The sequence below is a fragment of the Grus americana genome, chromosome 17 (assembly GCF_028858705.1).
Source record: "Grus americana isolate bGruAme1 chromosome 17, bGruAme1.mat, whole genome shotgun sequence".
Taxonomy (NCBI): Eukaryota; Metazoa; Chordata; class Aves; order Gruiformes; family Gruidae; genus Grus; species Grus americana.
In genome coordinates, this window is record NC_072868.1 from 8936690 (window position 1) to 8953960 (window position 17271).

Consider the following 17271-nt stretch of genomic DNA (forward strand, 5'->3'; position numbering starts at 1 on the left):
CAGCTGAGCTGCGGGAAAGAGCCTGTGCATAAATAAACTGTGTGGTTCATGCAGAATTCACAGGTATCGATAGGTGAATTACCCCCGTGTCCCTGGACAAAGTCCCAATAAAGCCTGGGACAGGTAATGGCGTGAGGGGTCCTCAAGACAACCAAGAGACCCCACAACCTTGGGTCCAGGCCCTGAAAAGAGGCCGACATGCCTGGGACTAACACAGTGTTTGCCAGCAGACAGCTCTCTGCCCACCCTGAGCTGGGTGTCGGGTGGGCACAACGGGGCTGGGCAACGGGGCAGGGGGCTGCAGCCCTCCCTTCCACCATGGCCGGGGTCTCCAGCACAGCAGGGTCTGTCCTGAGCCCCTGGGGTTCACGAGAGCCAGCCAGTCCCACAGGCTCAAGCACTCCCTGCAGCTGCAGAGAGGGCTGGACTTTACTAAACCCAAACATGAGAACACAAAATACACCTGCATCCTTCCCCGCATCCTTCCAAGCATACACAAAAGAGTCCAAAACACAACATTTGGAGGCAAAAACCACCTCTGTTCCTTCTGTTCCAAGCAAGGTAAGCAGGATGCAACATTTGCATGGAAAAGACCAAGCTTTGCTGTGTTAGGTACGAAGAGAAATGCAGCAGGCATCCTTCAGGCAGGCTGGGCTCCCATCTTTCCAGGAGTGGACGGGGAAAATCGGGGAGGTCCCTTCCCTGCCCATGTCCCTGGCTCACACCGACAGCATGAGGAGATCCTGGTGAAGCAAAGGGGTTACCTTCCCTCTCTGAACATTCCCTGCACAAGTGACGGGCACTGCCTTTGCTCCGGAGTGGAGCTGAGGTGCCGGCGGGGGAACCTCAGGGCACAGCCAGAGCACTTACTTCGATAACATCGACATCCGCGTTGGTGAAGTCGATGTTCAGCAACCTGGGGAGGGGAACCCCCACTCCTAGCACACCTGCGGGTCACAAGCCAGCCCAGCTCAGTGTTGTGGGGGTCGCAGCTGAGCTTCTGCCTGGGGCTCGGTTGCCAGCTCCATCCACCCTGTGTGCAAACCCCTCCCTCCGCCAGCGCAGGGCTCTCCGGAGAGGCTTTGTGTCATGGGATTTGGCACTTTGGCAAAACATATTTATTTGCTCCCACCAGCAAAGCGGCAGGCGGGGGGCAGCTCCGCAGAGGAGGATGCGGGACCCCTGTTTCGTGACGTACAGGTTCGCCTCCTGGTGAACTGCCGGCTGAAACAACCCCCTGCCCCCCACTGCAGGTTGGTCCCACCGGTTCCTATTCTATACAGCAAGGTAAACTACACCTGCATAAATTCAATGTGTAGGATATGGTCTAGCACAAACAAATATGTGGACAAGGCATAAGAGTTTCCTTACTGTTCAGTGCAGGCAGGAAGGCAACATCAAAAATCTGGCCAACGAGCGTCTCCAGGAGTGAGACCTGCAACAGGGAGAGGGGTCGCTTAGTGCCACCGCTGGTCCCAGTCCCGTGGTCAGCCCGGCCTCACCCTGTCCTTGGGCATGTGGGGATGCTCCGCTCACACCAGCTAAACCCAACCTGAACCCTCCAGCTCCACACACATCTAATGCAAACTCCCAGTTTCACAGAAATTGGACTTTAAACATTCTATGGTCAATTTTTAGTCCCAAAATAATGTCATTCCACAGGCCCTTTCCCACTGGCATTAAAGCTGCCTGCAGTAACCACCTCTGGAAACCAGAAGTGCTCTATCTGCAGGTATCCTGCCACAGGACAGCCCAGGATTCCTCCGAACTTTTGCTGTCATCCCCTATGAGGCACGGGCATGAGCATTCCCAGGTACATCCCGAGGGGATGTCGTGGGCATGTGCAGGATGTCTTGTGGGTCACGGAGGACCCAAAACCTCTCCCTCTCAGTGAGGATTTTTTCTAAAAATTGCTCATGGATCATCCATGAAAAAAAAAAATCCATCTCCAGAGGTGAAAGAAAGGTGCTATTAAAAACACGACACAACCATTACACTGTAATTGGCCCTTATTTCTCGTGAGCCAGTATCTATCAGCACTTTGCTTTCTGCAATGGATTTCGCGTGTTGCTGAGGCTGCTGGTGTTCTTACATCAAAACCACCAACGGATGAAGACACCAAGAAGAGATCAGCCCTGCAGGAGGAAGCAGAGGTGAGTAAAATCCAAGCAGTTCCTCAGATGACCCAGTCCTGTCATTGCCCTCATCATTGCACAGCCCAGGAGGTCCCACGTCCATGGCCACCCCTGGCCACCCCCCAGACGAAGACCAGTGTCCTACTTCTCCAGGCTGATGCTGATCTTCAGTTTGTTGTCCTCGACTGAAAACTGGGCCAGCAAGGAGGCATCCTGCAGTCAGACAGAGAGGTCAGGGCAGGAGTTGCTCCTCCAGCCTGCAGCCCAGCCTGCAGCCCAGCCATGTCACATCAGGTGCAGGTCCCATCTACCCGCACCCTTACACCTGCCATGCAGGAAGAAACTGCAGAAGGAATTTCTGCATGGATTGTTCCTTCATACATACGATATTCAGAAAGCAGAGACACTTCTGGACATCATGTGGGTGGATCACCATCACCTCTGTTGTAGCCATGAGCTGGATCACACCTTTATTTTTCTTTAAGGTCACGACTGGTGCTTCAGGGACTGCAATTTTCAGCAGCAATTCATGTGACTCGGGGTATGCCTTGAAAATCTGTCAACGTCCAAAAATGGAAAGTTTCTGCTGGCAAGTGGTGCTGTAACCTGGAATCGCAGAGCAGGCTGCCTACTCTGGCAGCATTTGCACAGTGCTGCTCTCAGGGGGCAGATCTGATCCTGAATTGCTCCAGTCCAACAAGTCTGTATCTCAGATGGCTGAAGTGATGTCAAGCTAGCTATGAGCTCAGCCCCATGGATACCCTGAACCCCACTGAGAACATCTCATCCCAGTTGGAGGACCACAGACAGCCCTGCATCCAGGCAGACGGGACAGCTGCAAGACTGTGACCCAAGAGAGCTGCAGAGGACGGGGTGGCAAACCGGGCTCTGGCCTGCCACGGTTTCCAGTTTTGGACCTAAGCCAGAGCTCGTTCAAGTCCATGGGACATCTGGGATGGTGCCTCTGGGGAGGAAGGGACAAGGAGACCCCCCCTGCCCCAGACACTGCTTCTCTGACTGGGTTACTTGCAGTGCAAGGGGGAACCAGGACTCACTGCAGGAACCAGGGCTCCAAGGGTCGATGTCGTTAGTGGCGGGAGCTCAGGAAACTGTGACAAAGAGAGAAATGCTGCCCATGTGTGTGGCAGTTTTTGGCAGAATTTGCTTTCACCAGCAACACACCTCAGGCTTTTACCACATGGTCTCTGGCTCGCATTTTTTGCCTAAGATAGCAGAGACCCTGATAAATGGTAAAGAGGTGCTGAGGCATTGCGCAGTTTGCATTGCTGACAGCCCCGAGCCCTTCCGAACCCCAGCGAGGTGGTGCTCCCCGCTTACCATGCCGGTGGAGATGTCCAGGTCCAGGGCACCCTCCTTCTGCAGGACAGACAGCACCGAGCTGAGGAAGTTCACAGAGAGACCCAGCTGGGAGGAGCTGGTGGCCGCCATGGGTGGCAGGGGTGGCATGGGGACACGTGGGGGTGTGGGGACAGCTTCTGGCTTTCCCAGCGGATAGTCCATCGGGCCTCCTGCCACTCGCCCAACAAGAGTCTGGAGTTACAGGGGAAGGAAGCACAGGTGAAAATGTTTGCAATGTTTGCCTTTACGGTTAACTTCATGTTCTTTCAGTGTGAAATCACTTCATGCACAACCACGCCAAGTCAGGCTCCGTGACACTTCCTTCTCCAGAAGTTCATGAAAAGTAAACCCTGCTGCGCTCTCCCATGACGATGGCAGCAGCAAGAGCAGGGAACCGAGCTGGGACCTCCTTGAGCTTTTCACAGAGACCTTGGAGCCTGCTGTTTAGGTGTACGTGGCCCAAGGAGACCTTCCCAAAATCAAGTGAAATATCCCAACCCTTGTACACAGATGGAAGGAGAAGATGCAGGACTTACGTTCAAGTCTACCTCGAGGAACTGACCAGTTACCAGGGGAAGGCTGGACACAGTGTACTGGATACTGCCCAGCAAACCCAGGGGCACCAGTGCTGGGGGGAGACAAATGGAGTCAGCAATTCCCTGCTGGTCTTGGGTGCAAATACTACCTCCCATGCCCAGCAGCTGTTCTTCCAGAAGAGCCCTGGCTTGCAGGTGGACTCAGGGCAGTTACTTGACCCCAGCTCTGAGTGCTCTGTGCTGAGCAGTAATGTCACAGGAGATGTCATTTCCCTAATGAGCAGTGCATGCCACTGCTACAAATGGAGGGGACGGCTCACAGCCCCTGTTGATGTCACCTTTATGCACCCAGGGATCCTTCTGTCCATGATTAGAGACATGGAAAGGGGAGATGTGGGGTGAGGGGCACATCTTGCAGTGTGCTGGGACACTGCTCCCTGGATGCTGCCCGGGGGTGACGGGGTCTGGGCAGGGAGCTGCCAGGTGTCCCCACTCCTGGCACGGGGCAGACCTGAGGTCCACAGGGTGAAGCGGGGGGGTTGCTCTTCCCACCTGGGGTTGAGCAGTGGAGGGGAAAGTGTCACAGTCCTCATGCAGCCAGAGAGGAGGTGACACCAGGAGCAAGGCAGGGCAAGGCATGGGACCCACCGAGTACTTACAGTTCACAAGACCCAGCTTGTCATTGACGAGTCCCAGGGCGATGTCAACCACTGGGCAGAGCTGCAAGAGTCGGGGAGGGATGGTGAGTAACCTGCGTTCAGAGCCGGACAAGGACACGCAGCCCAGCTCGGCTCTGCCACACTTTGCCTGGGAACGGGAGCACCAGGCACGTGGGATGGCAGTCCCGTGGTGACTCCATGGTGCTGCTGAGGCTGCACCAGCTCCAAAGCTGGCCCTGGGCACCTTGCCCTTTGTCAGAGAAGCAGGGTTAGGACTGTGTCTCAGGACCCCGTGTGGAATGGCTGGAGAGACCCTGGGGCTTTCAGGAGGGAGGAGAGATTCAATTAGCCCATAACATGGTCCAGGGCATCGTTAGAAACTCCCAGGCACTTGGGCAGACCAGCTCCGGTCTTGCTGACCTTGCCTTTGGAAGGAGGGAGGAGCTTCTCCCAAGCAGATGGAGACATGGTATGTGCCCCCCACTAATCCCAAACCACTGGGCGGGCAGGTGGACGCAGCAGCCCTGGGACAGTGACCACGGTCCCACTCTGGGACACGAGTGATGCTGCAGGGATCTGCACCGCAGCTTTTCCAACTCATTGCTCCTTGCCGAGGTGGAGGTTTTTTTCCCAACTTACCAGATTAGGAAGAAGTCTGTTCAGGACACTTGCCAATAAATTATCCACAATTGGGAGCAGGCTGTGGAAAAATAAAGGAGCACCATGAAGAAAACCTGCTGGAAAGTAAATGAGTCTTGTTAAACAATTCCCTGTGAATAGTGCAGAGCGCAGACCTCCTGGAGCAAGGCAATTGCAGCAGCAAAGTGCATCATGTATGCTTGGATTTTGCATGAGATAAGTGTAATTTGCATCCCAAAATAGCCGGTGGGAAATTTATTGCTGCCTTTTATCTACTAGCGTATAGTCTCCTTAAATGAGCAGAAACTACCTCAGCCCAAGTGGTTTCTGTGATTTACATACCAAGTGCTTGCGTCTCAGAAGACCCCATGCAATGTCAGTTAAAATGACCCATGAATATGGCACATGGGACATGAATGTCCCCCTGGGACCGCTGTGGGGTTGTGCAGCCCTCTGGGACAACACGTCCATTTGCTGTGGCTGCGTGAGGGGCACACAGGGACCACCACCATCACCACCCCCGGCTTTGCTCAGCCCCATGATGTGGCCGGTGACTGTCACCTGCAGGGACAGCAGCTGCCAGTGTCACAGTCGCGTGTGGGTCTGAGACGTGCAAAGGGGAAATGCCCTCGTGCGTTTGCCGTTCTGCAGGCGTGGGCTGGGGGCTGGCAAAGCCCGGTGGTGAGGTGGCTCATGCTGGCAGAGGAGGACACCTCCATCACTCACCCTCTCAGGAGTCTGACTTTAATGCCACCAAGGAGGGTATTGCATCTTTCTGTCACTAGTTTGGGGTAGCCCATGCTGTCCATGGTTAGCCTGACCCTTGATGTGATGTTCACTTCCACTGCGATGTCGAGCAAACCCAGGAGGCTGTGCAAGGGGAAGAGAGCGACCTTCAGCGGAACAGCCGCTTCCCGGCACACACGAGCCGGCTCTGTCCCCTGGAGACACCCCTCATGGGGGTGCTTCTGCCAGACCCGGGGGCACGGCTGGCACTGCCACCAGCACCAGCCTGACCTACCACTTGGCATTGAGGGCCACCCGGGTGTAGAGGTTGAGGTGGATGCCGATGCCAGGCAGGAGCCGCAGGGACACCCTGGGGAGCGCCAGCTCCACGATCCTCAGCCTGCAGGGACAGCGAGGGGGACACCACGAGTGATGGCTCTGAGCCCAGCACCCTGCCACCCGGGCTCCGCCACTCACATAAAGCCACTGCTCAAGGAGAGGGCGAGACAGAGGCCATTTAGATTGGAAATGGCAAAAGACGCCAAGTTTTTTCAGTTATTTTCCAGTTTTATCAGAAGCTTTGTTCTGGTCACCTTATTATTGGTTGTACATGTGCTTCTGTGTGCTGGGATTCAAATAAGAGTTAAAAAGGACGGTTGCAAACAAGTGAGCATTGGCCTGGCAACTGTGGCACAGGCTGCCCGGGGCCGATGCGTGGTTCAGTGCACCCTCTACGGGCAAGCACCTTTCAACTACTATTTCCTTTAACTTTCTTCATGTAGTTCAACAGGCTCTTTTGCAGCCAGTGATGCAAATCTGGCGGGACTTCCAGGCAGCATTTATCCCAAAGCATCATTTCCAAACCAGATCTGAGCACCTACCGAGGCATCACCATTGCCCCCCACAAAGAGCACTGAGGTTGTCCTCCCGCAAGGAGCCCGACCGGTGCTGTCCTTACCCAGTGAGCCCCTGGATGGTGCTGAGCAAGCCGCCTTCCCCGAGGACGCCGAGCAGGCCGCCACCTCCCAGCAGCTCTCCATCGCCCAGATGTCCTCCTCTGCCAAGAAGGCCACCAGGACCACCGAGGATCCCTGTCGTGCCAAGGAGACCTCCATCACCGAGCAGACCTCCTTGTCCCAGCGCTCCTCCAGCAACCCCCATGGGGATGCCATCCCGGGGAATATCGCCACCAGCTGCTGGCCAGCCTCTGGGAGGGTTTCTGGGCTTCTCCCTGTAAGTGCCTCCACCACCCCCTCCACCCAGCAAGCCACCACCGGCATCACCCCCTCCACCAAGCAGACCACCAGTCAGCCCCCCTAGCAGCCCTCCGCCACTGCCGCCCAGCAAACCACCAGTAATACCACCAAGCAGACCACCACCGCTGCTGCCACCACCAAGGAGATCTCCTCCGAGGCCACCCAACAGGTCTCCACTTCCATCTGTGCTGGGACGTCCACTTCCAAGTGGCACCTCTCCGAGGACACCTTGGAGGGCATTGCCTTGCCTGAGCGAGCCTGTAAGAGCTGGAAACATTGCCCACCATCAGTCTGCAAGGCAGACCTGCCTCCCTGGTCTCCGTTGCAGCCTTTGAGCAGGTGCCAGCCCCCTGCCCACACCATTACTTCTTGTGCTCCTCAAGTATGGGTTGTCGAGAGGTTTGTGCTCTCCATTACCATCGCTGCCTATCCCAGTCCCTAACTATCTGCTGTCAATTTTTCCCATATATAATGCAACAGAAAAAGTGGTTGGGCACTGATAAATACTAAATGTGAGATAACTGAGGTGCCGTGTGGTTTGCACCTCCTGAGCGGTGCAGGCTCCCGGCAGCAGCAATCCCCCACGCGAGCAATGTCTCTTGCCTTTTAGGAGCCTGGCCAGCTGAAATTTTAATTTAAAAAAAAAAAAATTACTCCAGGTTCACTTTGGAGGGGGAGGTTTGCACTCAAGCTTCATGCTCTTCCCCTTCCGTATGCAATTTCCCTCCCTTCCCCATCTGATCAGGCTGTGTGGTACCACAGCATCAACCAGCCCCTGAGGACCACCATTGGTTCCTGTTTCCCAGGGTCCCACTACGAGGAGGCAGAGTGACTCACCATCAGTTAAAACACCTTTATTGACCCTGAGGACGACATCTTTTGGCTGGCTTAGCGATGGGGTCAGCAGGGCATACAAGAGGGCGATGCCCAGGACCGGTGGCATGGTGTCTTCCGCTCGGCTGGGAGTAGCTGTGGGTGCTGGCAGGACCTGGGGAAGGACAATGGGAAAAGAGTGGGAATAGGCTGGATGAGCCCCTGGAGATGAAGGGGAGTCAGATATTTTAAGTTCAGTGAAAATTTTTCAGGGAATAGAACACATGAGCTTTAGGAGGACCAAAACTCTTCACAAGTTAGAGCCACACTTGGCAAACAGACCTGGACCCACACAAGAGGGGGAAGAGGGGTCATATCCGTACGCACATCTGCAGGGAACATTTCAATCCAGCTTCTGCACAACCCCAGCACATGTTTGCTTATTCTTATTTATGGGCACCCCGGGTAACGTGCTCCTTTCCATCCCTGGTTGCCGTGACATAATTCAAAACTTACAGTGTGATATCGTTACTCATAACCTATAGACTACACTGAGCTCCCCTCGCTAATAACCAACCTGTAAATGGGTATACAAATTATTGCTGCAATTATACAAGCAACTCACATTTGGAATAAAGCCTTTTAGTTTTAAAATAATGTGTTTAAGCCTTATAACAATAAAAATAATAATAACAACTTTAAGAGGATATTGCAACATGAAAAATCCCTAACTTTTGTGTCACATAAATGGGTTTTTTCTTCAGAGAATGGTTTTCATTTTACTATAGCAACCTTATTTTCTGATTTTTTTCAGGCTAGTCACTAAATATAAACTAGAATTACTTACTTGCATTTCTACCATTATTGGTATTTTTCCCATGGTTTTTTCTTGCTCACCAGAGTATATTTTAAGGCCTGTAGGTGAAATGGTGGCTCTGTCCTCCCAAACTTACAACACCCTGTACTACTATTTTGACCGTATTTACCTGGTCTTATCCCGAATTTCAAAGTCTGGCTTTGGTCTTCAGTGCTCAGCTCTTTGTCAAGGGGAGACCTTACAGCTGTCCATAGGCAACTCGGCTTTAACGTGGAGGAACAGCGGGTCCTTATATAGCAAAGTTGATGCGGAAAAAAGCGGAAAGATGCCTAAATTGTAAAAGCTATGCTAGTGGATTGAGTGCATAAAGCAGCATTTGTGGTTTTAATATATTCCAAGATAAATAAAGATTTGTAAAACAGGGAAGAGTATGGAGCAACAGGTTATTGGATGCCCAGTTATCAGCCAGCGCTGTTACCCAAGATCCCAGAGCTAAAGCAAAGGAGAAGGAGCCCAAGACTCTGTGGGCTGCAGCACCTGAAGCTGCCATTGACCGCAAAAGAGCCATGCTGGAAAATCAGCATATTCCAGACAAATCCCCACTAACACTTGCACTCAGGCTGTCACACACAAACTACCATATCGGAGTAATTTTTCAAGTTTCCAGCGAGCGCATAGGGAGGCTCCAGGAAAGTGCTGGGAGATTTTTATCTCCTTTTAACGCTTGACCTGAGAAGTGGTTCCTGAGGATCATCCCACCCGCTCCCACAGCCACCAGCTGCTTCCTGGCAGACGGTATTTCCACAGCCTCAGAAAAGCCCCGTGCGGTGGGACACGCTGCTCCATATCAGCTCTAGACCATAAGGACGCTTTTGTCCTGGTGTCCTCAACTCTTAATACCTTTGTGAGATAAAACATGTTGCTAACAACCTGGTGCATCTTACACAATAAAGGGATAATATGCTCCTAAACAAAGCAGTACAGAGGTGTAAGCTCAGGTTATCTGTGCCTGGCTCCGTACAGAGCCTTGCACAACAAGTACCACCGGGCTCCATGTTGGACATGCTGCAAACGAGCCCCTGGCACGGAGCTGCTCTCCCTGCAACAGCTGCAAAAAGGGCTCCAAATACATTGGAAATGTCAGCAAGCACTTTGCTAAATCCACGCCATCATTGCGTTGCGAGCACCTCCTCTGCTCCCCGTCAGTCTGGCACACCCAGCCAGGCAGGGAATGGGCTGCAGCAGAGCATCCACGTGCATCAAACCCCAGCTCCCATGTGAGCTGCTGTTTCACACCTTGTGCCGCAGGCTGAGCTTCAAAAAAGCTTTCTGTAAGGTACCGGCTTGTTTGCCATAGGTACAGCCTCCTCTTCAAGCTGCGCTGCCTGTCCGTGAGCCATATGGCATAGGGGCAGGGCAGAGAAATGGATGCTGGCAGCCAGAAACCCATACCAAATAAATATTCAGAGAGAGAAATACTGAGGCAGTTAAAGATTTTATTGAAAGAGCAATATGAGAGCAACATTTATGCCTATGAAAGAGCTCTGCTTCCTGGCTACGGGTGTTAAAAGTGGCCACAAAAATGGTCCCCTAACATCTACCAGCTGAGCAGCTTTCCCTACCCCGATGCCAGGCCGTGCCAGGACGGGCAGACCAGAGACGGTTGCCTGTCCCCCTTGGGCCATGGTGATAACACAGGACATTGCTCAAGGGAAAATGAAGACGGAGACAGCAGAAATGAGCAGGGCACTGGGGCTCGCAGCATGTTGCCTGCTTCAGATGATGTCCGAGGTCAAGGATCCTCCCGAGCAGGATCCTTTTAGATCGGTCTGGTCAGGAGAGTCATCTGCCTGGAAGAAGCAGCACAAAAGCTGTTCAGTTTTCGCATTCTGACTTTCACCACCTTTTCCCTATATCCCAGGCGAGGTTTTCCTGTGGGTCCATGCAGGTAGAGGGGTGTCCTAGAAACTGGGAGCAGCCCATGGGAGACGGGCTGGCTGGGGTGGTGTGGGATTCATTCCCCAGCTCCCTAGGAAAGCAACGCTGTGGGAAATGTGATCCTTACATCGGTGATGTCGACCTTGGTGTTTCTGAGGCTGGTGTTGAGAATGTTGGGCAGAGGGACCGACACGCTCAAGGCATCTGCAAAAGCAAGTGAAAGCATCTCATCATGGACGGAAACCCCGAACACAGGCAGCGAAGGAAGGGGGAGAGCCCCATGTCCGGCTGAGTTTGAGAGAAGAAGGTACCCAGACCCCGGCCGTACCATTAACGGCAGGTACGTATGCAGCCGCAAGGACTTGCTTGAGCCATTCTGCAAGCGGGGAGACCTGCAGGGGAAGAAGACGCATATCAGTATCAGAAGAAGACAGCAATGGTTATTGGGATGTGAAACCAGCAATGTCAGGCTTCTCAATTCAGTTCTGCCACTGCAGGATGCTCAGAGCTATGAAATAGAAAGGCTGGGAAGCTTCCTTCAGTGAAACGCTTCCAGAACTGGGGGTGGGGGGATACACAGAGACATGCTCTTTGGGTAATTTCTTCTTGATTATTCCTCCTCCCTTCCCAGCACCCCCAGTGTGCTGCCCACAAGTGAACATATACATCCAAGTGTCACTGCTGTAGAGCACAGGGGATGGACAGGGCAGACAGCAATTGTTCTCTGCCAAGAGAAAAAGAAATATGAAGACTGAAGAATTGGCATTTTGGTTCTCCTTCCCTACACAAAGCCTCTGGCCATCACATCGTTCACTGCAGCACCTTGATCCAAAGCAGCATGCACTTACACTGAGAGGGCTGAGTCTCAGGGGTGCCCGTGTCAGTTTAACACTACAAAAGATAAAAAACAAGGCAGAGTCAGGGTGCATCGGGTGCAGTCCTCCTGCAGCTTTCCAAATGCTGCTCAGACCCTTTCTTGGTCCAGGATTTCTCTCATCCACACGAAGATACAAGGAATTTGAAAATAGGGCAACTTTTAAAAAACTCTCTCATCACTTCAGGGATACATTTGGCCTGAAGTTGGGACTGGGAGGAGGCAGGAAAGCTCCAGCAGCTCTTTACGTCTCTACCACATTTACGGGGCATTCCCCTATCGCTGCCAGCAGCCCCATCTTGTCGGGCTCCTGGGAGCATCTCTAGGCAGAGCCCCCTCCGACCGCAAAGCTCGGCTCTACCTGTCAAGATCCAGGGTGGTTCGCAGTTTCCCATCCGAGACTGATGGGATGACGTTCAGAATGATGTCCTGAAATTGGAACAACAGAAGAAATGAAGTTATTTCCTTGCATAGCTCCCAAGACTGAGTATTTGTAAATAACCCATTCCAAGAGAAAACACCTCTGTGTGCCTAGAAATCACATTTTTTCTAACAGATGACATCATGTGTCTCTCTCCCCAGGGCTCACCCTTCCTGTCTTGGTTACAAGCATTTTAAAAGGACTGGGCACCACCATTTTGAAGACATAGTAAATCAAAAGTACAAGTACTACATGGCTAAGGAGAGGACAAGCTGAGGGGACACCATGGAACACCCAGACTCACACCTCGCCCTGTTTCAGAGGTCTCATCCCCCGGAAGCCCACTCACCGTGTCGAGGGAGAAGAGGGGCTTCTGGGACAACTGCAGGAGGGGACTGAAGACATCAATAGAGGCTTTGAGGGTGGCAGTGGCTCTTCTGCCCCTCACGGCCACCACTGGCTCGTTGGCCGCCCGCACGTGCAGCTCCAGTGGCAGAGAGCTGGGGAGGATCTTGGCGAGCTGCATGGGGCGGGGGGGAGGTCAGGGCAAGAGGGTCTTTGCATGGCCGGGGTGGGCGGTGGGGTTGGAGAACAATGCACACGAAAGAGGTGGCTGACCTGGGGGATGACTGGGAGAAGGGCAGACGTGGACAGCGAGATGCTATCGGGCACCTGTGGGAACAGCACCAGTGGTGTCAGCAGCCCGGAGGGTTTGTGCAAAGCCCACGCTGTGCTCAGTTGGACCCCACAAATGCAAGCACGTGGCAGTGAGCACCCTTGGGTCACCCAAGAGTGACCAAGAGTCCACCCAGAGAGGGGTGTCACGACCCACCATCAAGTTGGTGATGTTGAGGTTGAAGGCTTCCTGCCCCTGGACCGGCTGCAGCAGGACGTCAAGGGCGCGCTGGGAGAGGCTGAGCTGCGGCGGGCGGCCGGTGGCCAGCAGCAGGGTGGCAGTGAGCGGCCATCCCTGCGTGGAGGCCACCACGCTCCCCTCCATGTCCTCAAAGGGGAGCTGCAGAGGACAGAGCAGGGGAGGGACATTGGCAGGGCTTGGTGTGGTCACACCGGGCATCGTGCCTGCCCACAGACCTCGCGGAGAGGCTCACGCAGGGATAATCAACACTTTAACAAACATACGGCTGCTTCAGGCTGTTCTAGCACAGGTGATGGCTGCATCTGCTACAGCTTTCCCTTTAACACTGTCACATCTCCCCATCAGAAAGACACATTGCCAGTATTTTTTGTCTGATTATGGTCCCTATCAATTACGTACCAAACTGTTACACACCACATACAAATGGAACCTGCTTGTGAACAGTGACCACTGCTCCTGTATGAAATTAAGCTTTTCTGATTAACAACTATGCCGGTGCTATAATTATACTTATTTAAGCAGCGTCAAGCCAATCTGTCTTATGCTACCCTCAAGGATTAGCAAGTAAAAAATAAGGTAGAGACCCAGTGGTGGCATTAGCATGGATGTGGTTGGACCACACTCATCACTACCTTCCAGCAAATGCTTTCCTGAAGACAGCTGAAGTAAGAAGAGCCTTTGACAAATAACCACCGTATTCAGATGAATCACCCAAACTCACTAAAGTAAAAAGGTTTTGGGCCAGGGGGAGCGGTGGCACTTACGTTTAGGTCCAGCTTGATAGCATTGCCACTGATGATGGAAAAGGGGGGCAGATCTCCCAGACCCCTGAGCGGGAGTGCGGCTGTGGGACACAGGGAGGAAAGCTTTTAAGCTGCAATGAGAGTGGGATGCTCCCAAATCCTATAGTCCAAGAGATATCGGAACCAATGGCAGCTCCTGCTCACAGCGTTCCCAGCTGGACAAGCTGCTAGAAAGCACTAGTTTGCAGCAAAAAAATGTTAACAGTTCCTGAAGTGGCTTTCTGCAGCAAAAATTGTCTGATGCTGTTCTGGGGCAAGGGAAATGGAATGTTGTGCTCGAGCTGAGAGTTGTTTTTTTAGGAAGTGGTTAAAAGATTTGTATTTACTCAATGTAAAAAAAACCAAACAAAAACCCAAAAACCCCACACCCAACCCTAAGTGCAGGGGGACACACGGGAGCTGAGGAAAAGGAGGGTGCAGCACTTACAGGTCCTGGAGCCGAGCAGAGCGCTCACCATGTTGAGTTTGGTGTTGATGATGTCGCACCCCTGGGGACACAGAAGAAGGTTAGAGTCCTGGGACCCGCAGCACCAGCAGATGTACGTTGCATTAACACAGCTAGCAAAAATTGTCTCTGCTGGGGTTGCACAGCGCGGGCAGGAGCCGCTGCCGGGCAGGGTTTGCTGGGACGCCCCGTTACTGCAGTGCTCAGCATCAAGCGGGCGAGTGGCCCCTCTAAGCCAGGGTGGGTTTCACCTCCCGGGCAAGACCTGCTCACTGCGACCGCTAAACCAGCGCGTGTCTCAGAAACCTGTTTGCCAGCGGAGCCTGGCACAGGCAATGGCACAGGCAGGGTGCCGGTGCCCGCTGGTGGGGAGGATGGGCTGGCCAACCCGGCTGAGCCCGCAGCTGTGCAAACAGCCACGTCCCTGGGGGCAGCCTGGCCCGTTGCCTGCCCTGCCTGCACTGCCTGTGCTGCCTGCCCTGCCCGCGCTGTCCACGCTGCCTGCCTGCCCAGCACCGTGCTGATGGCTCGCATGAAGATTGCTTTGCAGACTTACCACCTCACTCAGGACATCACTAAGGTAGCGTTTTAAAGGCTGATCCAGAAGTGGCACGTTGGGTCTGGGTAACAGGAAAATAGGAAATAAAAAGTGATGTAGACTAGTGGCTGGAAAATAAAAGTACTTTGCACAAGAGAAATATGAGGCCTCGCTTGCACTGTCCAGGGCCATATTCAGTGACAAAATATTACCAAAACCAAGCCCTCTGAATCCAGCCCGCTGCTAGGTTCCCAGCACAACCCAGAAATATTCTTTCTAGAGCCCAAATTTTAAAAGAGGTCAGCAGCCGGGTAGTTCAGCCTCCGAGGTGGCAGGCACAGAAGCGCTGCCTTCGATGGCCAACAGTGCCAAGGTTTCCCACTGCCGCAGGGGCCACATGCTGGCCACAAGCACCCTGCTCACGTGGATGCTGACCTCACACAGATGCTACCTCACATGGATGCCTACCTCACATGGATGTTTATGTTAGAAGTCTTGCAGTCCTTATTGTTCTGGATAGCTGCCCACTTGTCCTGGACCAGCATGGCCACATCTGCTTCCACCTGCACACAGAGCACCCTGCCCGCTGCACTGCACGGGGAGGGGGAAACACAGCATGCAGCTCAGGAGCTTTGCTGGCCATCTACTTTCCAAAGAGATGGTGACTCCTCCCACTCCGAGCCATGCCCCCAACGGACACATCATACCTTTTGGTCTCTACCAACAGCTGGGTTTTGAAGCCCACCTGATGCCCAAGGCCTGACAGGGAGCGCAGACTTATTTTGGGGAGAGTGTTGTTCACAATTTTTGCCCTGGATGGTTGAAACAAAGAAAAGACAGTAAGTAGCACATTTGTACAGTGGATGTCCTGTCCCCCTCAGCCCCTAGCACTGTGGCTGATTGCAGAGAGGTCTCATGATCCTCTCTGCCCTGGATCAGCAGGAATCCCTACCACCCAGGAGCAGTTTGTGGCACATACAAGGCACCCTTGCATGGCGGGCACAAACAGAAACTCTGAACAGCTGAACCCTTGTTTATGAACCTGCCCAGGAAGAGAAAGAGGGGGCCCTGTGTGTTCAGACAGCAGGCTCCAGACCAGAGCTTTCTTTCCCCAGCATGGCTTAGACACATTGAGGGCTGTTCAGGGACACCTGTCTCCCACTCTCACTCACACTGTGAAATCTCCACCATTTCCACGAAGGAGATTGCCAGCGAGACCATCTTTGCCAAGGAGACCATTTTTGCCCATGAGAAGATCAAGGACAACATCAAGGAGACTGTCAACAAGACCATCTTTTCCAAGGAGACCATCAACAAGACCATCTTTTCCAAGGAGACCACCAAGGACACCATCTCCGCCAAGGAGACTGCCAGCAGCACCATCTTTGCCAAGGAGACCACCAAGGACACCATCTCCGCCAAGGAGACTGCCAGCGGCACCATCTTTGCCAAGGAGACCACCAAGGACACCATCTCCGCCAAGGAGACTGCCAGCGGCACCATCTTTGCCAAGGAGTCCACCAAGGACACCATCTCCGCCAAGGAGACCACCAGCAGCACCGTCTCCACCAAGGAGACCACCAAGGACACCATCTCTGCCAAGGAGTCTGCCAGCAGCACCGTCTTCACCAAGGAGACCACCAAGCACACCATCTCCACCAAGGAGACCACCAGCAGCACCATCTCCACCAAGGAGACCACCAAGGACACCATCTCTGCCGAGGAGTCTGCCAGCAGCACTGTCTTCACCAAGGAGACCACCAAGGACACCATGTCTGCCAAGGAGACTGCTAAGAGGGCTATCTTTTTCAAGGAGGCCAAGTGGAAGTTTCTGGAGGTTATGTGTGGCAAGTGACTTTGTAATATCTGAAAAAAAAAAAAAAAGGATGACAGTTCACTGTGAGCTATGTGGATTCAGCACACAAGCATGCTGCGTCAGCCTGGTTGTTCCTTCCCGTCCACTGTCCCTCTATTTCCCTCTCTATACAGTAGGGGTGGTGGCACCAGCCACTATAAAATATCTGAAGTACCATCTCCAAAGTGCTTTATAAATGTAAATTATCAGCATTGTCACTACTGCTGAATGGATCTAGACCAGCTTCTGATTTTCTGAGCATGCTCAAGAGACAGAAAGAGCAGAACTTGTCTCAAAAAAAATTACCAATCCTGTCTCTTCCAAACACTTACCATCTACACCCACTTTGGCAACCGAGGACATGATTCCAAGTCCTTGTGAAGGGGTCAGCAGGCTGCAGAGGAGGAAGACAGCCCAGAACGCAGACATCTTCAGTCCCGATAACTGTGGAAAGTGATTGCCATCAGTGCAATGCTGGGACAGTGAGCACAAGCCAGTGGAGGGAGGAAAGAGGAGGATGAAGGAAAGAAAAAGGAGGAATGCCTGTCAGGGAAAACAAAATCAAAGAGGAAGCTGCTGG

At 53.2% G+C, this 17271-nt stretch overlaps 2 protein-coding genes across 2 annotated transcripts; both read right to left on the bottom strand.

Moving 5' to 3' along the window:
- Positions 1-658: 658 nt before the first annotated feature.
- Positions 659-8985, bottom strand: LOC129214401 (BPI fold-containing family B member 4-like). Its single transcript, XM_054845962.1, has 16 exons — positions 8971-8985; positions 8148-8298; positions 7013-7577; positions 6350-6454; positions 6055-6198; positions 5329-5389; positions 4690-4750; positions 4031-4122; positions 3474-3686; positions 3191-3244; positions 2521-2691; positions 2281-2348; positions 2093-2135; positions 1372-1435; positions 871-947; positions 659-743 (listed from the first exon to the last, which is right to left on the bottom strand). Exons 1-16 carry the CDS (start codon positions 8983-8985, stop codon positions 720-722), a joined length of 1908 nt encoding a protein of 635 aa, XP_054701937.1. The 3' UTR covers positions 659-719.
- Positions 8986-10696: 1711 nt separating this feature from the next.
- Positions 10697-17120, bottom strand: LOC129214349 (BPI fold-containing family B member 3-like). Its single transcript, XM_054845873.1, has 15 exons — positions 17024-17120; positions 16009-16702; positions 15544-15648; positions 15305-15427; positions 14855-14918; positions 14281-14341; positions 13815-13894; positions 13006-13188; positions 12792-12845; positions 12523-12693; positions 12114-12181; positions 11727-11769; positions 11207-11270; positions 11006-11082; positions 10697-10790 (listed from the first exon to the last, which is right to left on the bottom strand). The coding sequence occupies exons 1-15, from the start codon at positions 17118-17120 to the stop codon at positions 10716-10718; spliced, it is 1959 nt and encodes a 652-aa protein (XP_054701848.1). The 3' UTR covers positions 10697-10715.
- Positions 17121-17271: the final 151 nt, after the last annotated feature.